The sequence below is a fragment of the Amphibalanus amphitrite genome, unplaced genomic scaffold (genome assembly GCF_019059575.1).
Source record: "Amphibalanus amphitrite isolate SeventyFive unplaced genomic scaffold, NRLGWU_Aamphi_draft 000936F_arrow, whole genome shotgun sequence".
In the NCBI taxonomy this organism is placed as follows: Eukaryota; Metazoa; Arthropoda; class Thecostraca; order Balanomorpha; family Balanidae; genus Amphibalanus; species Amphibalanus amphitrite.
This window is the reverse complement of record NW_024882430.1, coordinates 58,863-67,548: the sequence shown is the minus strand read 5'-3', so window position 1 is coordinate 67,548 and position 8,686 is coordinate 58,863. Positions and strand designations below refer to the sequence as shown.

General features: G+C 50.6%; 1 protein-coding gene across 3 annotated transcripts; it reads right to left on the bottom strand.

Annotated features, from left to right (window-relative positions):
• Positions 1–73: 73 nt before the first annotated feature.
• LOC122368284 (transmembrane protease serine 9-like) lies at positions 74–4,525 on the bottom strand. 3 transcript variants are annotated; one of them, XM_043342081.1, is made up of 6 exons: positions 4,262–4,516; positions 3,586–3,783; positions 2,194–2,363; positions 997–1,942; positions 564–689; positions 74–487 (listed from the first exon to the last, which is right to left on the bottom strand). In XM_043342081.1, exons 1-6 carry the CDS (start codon positions 4,347–4,349, stop codon positions 339–341), a joined length of 1,677 nt encoding a protein of 558 aa, XP_043198016.1. In that variant the 5' UTR covers positions 4,350–4,516; the 3' UTR covers positions 74–338. The 3 variants fall into 3 exon arrangements, with proteins under 3 accessions (XP_043198016.1, XP_043198015.1, XP_043198018.1); XM_043342080.1 differs by having other exon boundaries at positions 74–689; positions 4,262–4,525; XM_043342083.1 differs by lacking the exon at positions 4,262–4,516 and adding an exon at positions 4,108–4,126 and having other exon boundaries at positions 74–689.
• Positions 4,526–8,686: the final 4,161 nt, after the last annotated feature.

Below are 8,686 nucleotides of genomic sequence, written 5' to 3'. Positions count from 1 at the left end.
ATGCCCGTGGCCGTTTTAGTTTCACACATGGTCCACTGCTCAGTCTAGCTTGTATAATGCTGCATGGCTAAAACAACGGCCGTATGGCTATAAATGTCCGCTGTTCTAGTTGTACTTACCTACCTACCAACAATAGTTTGTGTGATCTACAAATAGTTTGCTGTTTTACAAAGCCATCGTGTCAGCATTACCACTCGCTATCCGTAGCCTTTTCACATGAAACTGTGAATGCTTCAAGCCAGTTAAGTCCACAGTTAACGACCATTTTCCCGCACTTAAATGCCCGTGCGATCGTAAAGCCAACCCGCTATCACATCCTGACCTTAATGCCCATTTGGTCATCCTTCCCTCCCCCTACGCTCCTTGCCCTCCGTACACCACTCCATCAATCCAATCCAGATGGTGAGCCACATTGGCATACAGCCCCGGTATGCCGGGCGCCGCGCATCCAATACCAGCCGACACAATACCAACCAGCCGCGTACCGCGTTCGGTCAGAACTGTCATCGGGCCTCCCGAGTCGCCCTGGCACGCGTCCTGCTCCTCGCCACCCGCACACAGCAGCGCGGGGGTGATACCGTCGGGCAGCTGGCGCTTGAAAGTGAGCTGGCGCTCGTAGACCTCGGCACACCGGGACTGGGACCAGATGGTGACGTTGCCGCCCATCAGGACGTCGCTCTGACCACCGCCTGGGGGGGGGAGGGGACGAGGTGTTAGTGGCGTGGCGGTGGTAGTTGCTAGCTGTTTAAATGTTGCTCTGACTGATGCTTTTACTCCAGCATTAACTGGTGTACATGCTCTAGCTTATGGCTTATTTATAGACTATCTTTCAAAGCTAAAGGCTGAAGAGTTGCCAAGCTCGATAAAGAAAGAAATAATAAAAAAATATGGGAGGGATCTACTAGAGACATGAAAAAAAAAAACAGGGAAAATCAATTAACATCGCTTTAATTGATGCAGTCTTTCCAGTCTTGCTATAAAATCAGTTGCACTCACCGAACTCTGTGGCGCCCCATCCGGAGACGTGCGACACCTTGTCCACCAGGCTGCTGCGTCCATCAAACAGACAGAACGGCCTGACAAACTCGCTGAACTGCACGGTACGGTCCAGTCGCAGCAGTGCCAGGTCGTGATACACGTGCGGGTGACGGTACTCGGGGTGTGAGATCACCTCCAGCACCCGGTACTCCTGCGGCGCGCCGTCGCCGGTCGAGGTCAGGTTCAGATCACCGAGGCGGACGACCTGCGGCCTCCCGCCGAGCAGGCAGTGTGCCGCCGTCAACATGAAGCGCTCTGAGATGAGCACGGCGCCGCACGTCCAGCCAGACGTACCCGGGGCCGGGTCGGGGTTCAGAGCCGCCTCCGCCGACGCCGCCCGGAACGCCTCGAGGATTTCTTGACGGGTGTAGCCGGCGGGCGCGTCACCAGCACGGACGCGCTCCTGATACTCCTGCCAGACAGACTCGAAGGCCTGAGCCTCCTCGGCGGTCTGGGGAGAGCGCTTGTAGCGCCGGCGAGACGGACTGAACGCGGAGAGAAGGTGGCCGAAGAACCCGCGCCGAGGCCGGCTGTAGCTTCGCCGCGGATGGTGGTAGTGGTATCCCCGGACCGGGCAGTAGTTTCTCGAAGGACCATGGTAGCGCTTGGGCCGGCGGTAGTAGTTTTGGCGTGGCCTGCGGTAGTTTGGGCGCCCGTAACCCCGACGCTTGATGAAGCTCCGCCTGGGAGGGCCGAAGAACCCCTGGAATCGACCTCGTCTCGGATTGTTCGGTCGTCTTGGTCTGGAGAACAGACTCGGCCGGCTTCTTCGGCTGGAGGAGCTGGAAGAAGAGCGAGGCGGATGAGGGATTGGCGCAGAACTTGCCGGTGGTTTGCGGATTCGCGACAGGATATCGCCAATGGACGGCTTTGGGCGCTTCGGCTTCTGGGGACTGATCACTCCCTGAAAGAAAGAAAGTGGGCGGGTTTTCAACAAACCAAACCACTTAAGGATTCTCGTACCTACGTCGGACATATTTGTAAACCAGGAATTTGTGCCTTATCTGTGTATAGATGTTGTGACACCGGGCGGAAGTGTGAAAGCTGACACCTATGCTCATTAAAACCCTGAGTGAAATTCACAACACATACATATGCTTTAAAAATGCCCGACTGTGAGCGAGCATGGCATCGTTTTCGTCTTCATTCACTTACCACTCCGACGGCATTGGTGCTCGGCTCGGGAGCTCCCCCGGCTACGAAGAGCGCGCCCGAGCCCGGTGCGGGGGTGGGTGCGCCCGGCTTAGGAGCCTGTCTCTTGGTGCGCGGAAACACGATGGCCGAAGGGTCAGGCATCGGCTCAGGAGCCGGCTCGCCGCCGCACTCTGCGGATTAGGCAGATCAGGTGGCGTCCGGTTAGGGGCCTCACGGTGCTGTGCAGCATTCAGATGAGGTGATGTGATGGAGGATACAGGCGTCAGTGAACCGGCGGGGTAGGTTGTGAGGTGGGCTCGGTGGGATGTTGGTATAACATCATGCGCAAACACAGTCTGCTGTCTGGAGATGTTTCCCCAGCCCCCAACATCAAAGTTTTGTTTGGCGTTGTCGCCGGTGAAGTATGTATTTATTGGAGACACTCTGACGGATACAGGCTCACCAAAGGGAAAGAATTGAGGGCGGATTTGGGAACCTCAAGGTCGTTATCCTTCTCTGGTTGCGGAAGTATTTTATTGACCATCGCTGACGAGCCGGGGATACACGGACTTGAGGTAACAACAATGGATCTCATGCCATTCGAAGGGCTGTGAGCTCCCAAACATCCAAAATAACACTAAAAAATGGGCAGAAATTGATCCGTATTTGTCGTTAACACTCAACTCTGCCGTTCAGCTAGGGTCTATCGTGACAAAACTAGCTTACAGCTGGAAATCCCGGCTGCAACGTGGCTACAATAAAACTTTGACGAGGCGCTCCCTAAATGGTATGTGGCCTTCGACATGGAATTTTATGATGTGTGTTTTCGGTGAAACTGTGATCAATTATGGATGCTCTTAGGTTTTGTGCATGAAGTTGTTCGATGTCTCGAAACTCCGTAAGGCACGTATTCTTCTTACGATGCTCACTGCCTTTCACTCATAGCTAGACGTTTTGACATTGGTAAGAGACATCGGTAAAAGGTCTAGCTCCAACTTGCTTCGGCGTATGATAATTTGTTCAATGAATCACTTTTGATCCTTCCCAAAGTAATAAATAACATAACAATTGCACGTCGCTTTGTCTCGATCGAGCAAATTGCGAACCGAGAGATGACGTGAGAGCTAACCGCACGATTAAGTGTTCTTTTCTACAGTGGCTTGGTGTTATGGTCGTGATGAAGGCCAGTTGCATCAGAACTGGATATACAGTGAAAAAGTTTTATTACCACTTAGCTTGGCTTGTTTGAGCAACATCTAATAAACTGATTTTAGTGCTTTACATAGAGCTGGGCACACTCAAGGCCCTAGAATGAGGATCGCATGATTTCAACTCAGACGTGGGAACATATTGGGACTGTGGTCAGCAACTCCGTTGATACTCCCTCCCCCCCCCCCACGTCACAAAACTCACCAAACTGCGGATTGAGCAGCGTTTTTCGTCCGAAGCTGGTCGGGCCCAACCCCTGGCGCCGGTTGGTGCCCCGGGGCCGACTTCGGGTGACCTGGACGCAGCAGCTGTAGCCGCGGGCACAGACGGGCGACGGTCCGCCGTCGGATGGACACCGACCGTAGCGACACGATCCCAGGAACCCGCTCGGAGTCACACATTCTGCAATGACGCAGAGGCCGTAACGACACGACCCCAGGAACCCGGTCGGAGTCAAACATTCTGCAATGGCGCAGACAGGTTGAAGGTTGTTCGTGGTTTGTTTTATCTCATTGTTGACTAAAACGAACACAAAATTATTGTATGAAGGCACATGCATTGGATACTTAAGTGTTTAGTTCGACCAACAAAATGTTTTTTTTTATAATTAGGTTTCAGCAGGGTACCAAAATGCCACGAATTTATCATTTATTAGTAAGTAAGGTCAGTGGGGGTCATTCAGAATGTAAGATCTGAGCAAATATTGAACCAGCATCAGTAAGGAACCACAGTCAACCGAGCTTGCCCTGCTGGAAACGGGTAACTAACCACACCGTGCCAGCTACAAAACTTGAGCAGCGCTTATGAGTTATGCAGGGCATCTGCCGCTTATGCAACAGAGGTGACCGGGCTGATGTCGTTTGCCGTTGCGGTCACTGACCTTGAGTTCTCCCCCGTTGGGCCTCCACCTGTCCTGGGACCGTCATCAGCGCCGCCAGGACGGTCACAGTCAGGACGGAAAACAACATCGTCGTCACCGGCGGAACCTTGGCCAGATCGCTAGGCACACGCACAGTCCGATCTCTGTCGTCGCCTTCTTGAGTGGTGTGTCTTATTCGTCGTCTAAATAGACTAAAAGAGCACGACGAGCGATGACCGACTGCGCACGCCAGGTGCCACCGTCCGCGCCGCCCGCGCCGCGGAGCCACTGGTCGCGAGCCGCCGCGGCGCGCCCCTAAGTAGGCTCCGTCAGTCTTCCACGTGCCCTGCGGCTCCGATTATGCGCCGAGCTGCCGCCGCGCTGCGCTGTGGGAAGCGTCGACGCCCGCTGTGCAAAGGACCGCTGCGGTGGGCGTGCGGGTCACAGGGGGCAGCGGGGAGTGCGCCGGGAATTCCCCGTCCTCACTCGCTGCTCCTCGGTTCCTCGCCCGCTGCTGTCCTCGGTTCTTATCCGCTGTTTACCTGTACGTGCTGGGTTCAACGCTCGCAAGAGGTAACGTTCAAGATCATCTCTGAAGCTAGACATTGTAGTATTCGGCTAAAAACAACGCAGGACGGTGACGTTGATATCATATCACATTCTTCAATATTCATGGGACCATTGTCGTGTAATTGCATCGAGCCATTGATTTCATCCTAAATAGTTTTCAAAAATCCTCGATGGTTAGACGTCCGAAGATGAGAGGCTGCCGAAGTCTCAAGATCCGTCACAGAGACCCCGCTACGATTCTAACGGATTCGTTTCGTCGGACATACAGATATCTATGTTCTATGGCGCATTTGTGACAACTTGCAACTGAGCTGAGCACGGCGCAGATGACAAGACAAGATACATGAAGCTCCGGATCAAACGCAGCTAATTACAGCTTAGACGGGCGTATTTGCTATCCTTGCTTGAAGCATTGCGAAATCTTCAAAGGATTACAACAAACATAGCTTGGTGGTGGACCTTGTTTAATCTCAAGATTATATGACCATAGGTATAAAAACCTGGCTGGACGGCGTGCTGCGTATTGCGATATGGGATGTTCAATGTTCATGTCAGGTTACATATGGGTCGAACGGAGCTGAAGGAGACGGCTTTGTGCGTACTGCGCATCTGAACGAGCCAATGCTGGAGCATACGCTCTGTGTGCATTTCACACATACAGAAATACCTATATACTCTGGATTTAGAATTTAAATGGTCCATGAAATGTTTTTTAGCTTGCTTATTGTAATAAGGCCCTTAACCCTATTCCTGGCGGGGGGGGGGCCTCAGGAGCCCCCCCCCCCTGAGGTTTTTTGGTTATTTCTCCCAAACGCGTTGAGCTAGGAAGCTCAAATTTTCTGACTTTTCCTAAAAGGCTTCTACGCAACATGTCTGAAAATTTTGAGTTGATCTGACCTCAGGTCAGGTCACCAGAGGCGGTTTGGTGACCCTACCTCAGAAAAGTTTGCAATCACGCCAGAGCTAGAGTTTTTGACCGATCAATTTCTTCTCTTCAGGGTTTAGTTAGGGTACCAGTATGTGCAATTTGTATATCTCGGAATTTTGATATCGGTGACCTAAGGTCAGGTCAATTTCGCGACCTCCCCATTATAAGTCAATGGGGGAAAAATCAACTCCCTGTTTTTACCACTAAAACGGGTCGGAATGGCCCCATATACCATACATGACTTCATATACGATCAACCTTCACTACCTTGAGGTCTGTTTTGCTGTTGGGCAGCTGTGAGGTCATGTGACGTCATCAAAGATCACCAAAGGTTTTTGGCCAATAACTCCGTACAGGAACAAGATACAGACGCGTGGATGGTCTCATTGTGTTCAGCTCGTCAAGACGCATCGAATGATATACATGATGACCTCGAGGTCACGTGACCTGAGGTCAACCTTTGACCTTGACCTTTCGAGGTCAACATATATATCATTCGATGCGGATTGACGAGAGGATCACGATGATGCCCTTAGTTTGTTCCTATCTTGACTAATTCGAAAGTTATTCGAGAAAAACTCTCTCCATATCTAGTGCCGCCATTTTGACTTTTTCGACCCCTGTGACGTCATCTTTGACCTGACCTGAAAATGACCTTAGTAAAAATTGTAGATCTTGGCCGTGCGTATCCGATGCCGTTTACCGCTTGTCGCTATCTTGCTTCGTTCTCGAGATCTCAGGGGGGGGGCCGAATCGGCCCCCCCCCGCCAGTTTCTTGTCCCGGCGGAGCCCGCCAGGAATAGGGTTAAGGGTGAATGACGACGCTTAGTTACGAGCAAAGGTTTTCATTCATTCTTATTATAATTAGAATAACACTTCTAACAGCTATGTACCTACTTACACCAGCACATACCTACTCTTGCCTTCATATAAATGCCAACGCACTACACATTACGCAGACGCACCTGCTAGCCAAGAGACTGCATCTCAGGCACACAAACCTAACACCGGCGACTGCGACTGGGAGACGGACTATATCACCTGGCGAGTACCGAGGCGAGGCAATTCCCAAAGAAAGACTGCAACAGCGGGTGTGGCATTATCACTTATTGTTCCACCACGGACTCTCAGCCATTTCACCTCGGCATGCGGGAATATTGGGCTGATGGCAGTCAAGTAATGTTGATAGAGTTAGTTAGCTATGAGTGCGATTAGCAATACGGAATGCATCTAATGACACATATTAGGGAGCAAAATATTGTCGTACGGTGCAATAGCCTCAATTAGGTAAAGACATTGGTGCGACTGGACCTGTCCCAAAGGTTTGTTATGTTTGTTCTGTGTCTTGTCCTTTAACCCCCGCCCGTATAGGGGGGGGGGGGGGGGGGTCGAACGGGTCGAACGGACCCCCCCATCGGTTTTTTCGCGAATAACTCGCGTAAAAAGCGGCCGATTGCGATGAAACTTTCAGTACCCTCGCGTTAATCAATTTTACACCTACCCTGAAATTTTCATGACCCTGGCCCTAATGACCTTTGACCTGTGACCTACTTTTCGAGACCATGTTTGGCCGGAATCGCGATTCGGCGTATGTCGGCTCGCATTAGCAGCGCGTTTGCGGTCTTTTCGTGGTTTTAAGCGTTCAAACATGGGATATGATGTTGCTCCCATGCATGAGGGTGGGTGTCAAGGTCACCGGAAGGTCAAGTCAGGTCATTGACCTTTGATTACCTCGGTTCACTTTTTCGAGTTTTACATGTTTCTAGGCCAGTTTTTGGAGCTGAATTCGAATTTAGCAACCATATAAACATTTACGAAGTAGTTTTGGTGCCTTCGTAACATGTTACGAAGCTGTCAGAGGCGGTTGCCACCTACTACGAATACACTTACTGGTTGACCTGACCTGACCTGACCCGACCTGGCCTAAATGCATGAAAACATCATCTGTGATCAAAACTAACATGATATTCGTGATCAGCTTCCCGAAAAACCCCATAGCAGCCACGCTTTACGACTTTCTAACAGGTCCCGATTTTCCCGGCTTTTGGGTCATTGACCTGACCTGGAAGGTCAACCGATGACCTAGGACCTTAAAATTGGGTAGCATTGGCTTCCTCTCGTCACGGGCAACACGCTCGTTTTTTTCTGCGAAGCTTTAGCTCGATCAGGAGCGAAACGGCAAGGGGTCGACGGACCCCCCCTTACCTACGTTAGCGGCTGGAAAAACACCAATACGGGCGAGGGTTAAAAGCCAACGAAACAATGGTCAATGTCCAATGGTCATACTCATAGTGTAAGATTTTAGGTATGCTCTGATTGTACGCATTTTTTTGTGATTGAAGACTATATTCATATGCAATCGTATGATTATATGCAATCGTTCGTCTGACAATATCATTATGCTAAGTCCTTATAAGATCATAATGCAATATTGTAAGCTATCCTGTAGAATACCATAGTATCAGCTAATAAGATTGTATAAGCTCGTATGAGATCAGCCGACTCCATAGCGCGCCAGGGCTCCCAGTTCCCACCATCAGCGCCGAAAATGATATCAGGAGCAGTCATCTGTCACCCGCTAGCACCCGTGGTCGGTCCATTTTGGGCAATTAATAACTATGTGAGTGCTCTCAAAAAGTAAACATAAGTGATCTACTAGATCTACTAGAAGGTGGTGCTCAAGCAGTGCTGGTCTCCCTCTGCCGGCGGGAGATTATATTCTACATGACCATCTGCAATCGTGCGTATGAAGGTGGTGCTGGCGGGCTACACCTGCTTTTTTACTTTTTGGTAAAATGAGGGTAACAACGTTTTCATCCGGTGTCTACAAGACTCATCCATGTGTTTCATACCCATCTATATATTACCTACTTATTGTGTCATGACATGCCGACATATCTTTTCTTTGCATAAAAAGAAAACTTAACGTTACAAAAAGTTTGCATTTA

Bases quoted from the DNA above. Each gene is read 5' to 3' on its own strand.
- LOC122368284 (XM_043342080.1), bottom strand. From the start codon at position 4,349: ATGTTGTTTTCCGTCCTGACTGTGACCGTCCTGGCGGCGCTGATGACG. The intron at 2,364-3,585 runs GTGAGTTTTGTG...CCTAATCCGCAG, and splicing joins GCTGCTCAATCCGCAGTTTG to AGTGCGGCGGCGAGCCGGCT. The intron at 1,943-2,193 runs GTAAGTGAATGA...TCTTTCTTTCAG, and splicing joins GCACCAATGCCGTCGGAGTG to GGAGTGATCAGTCCCCAGAA.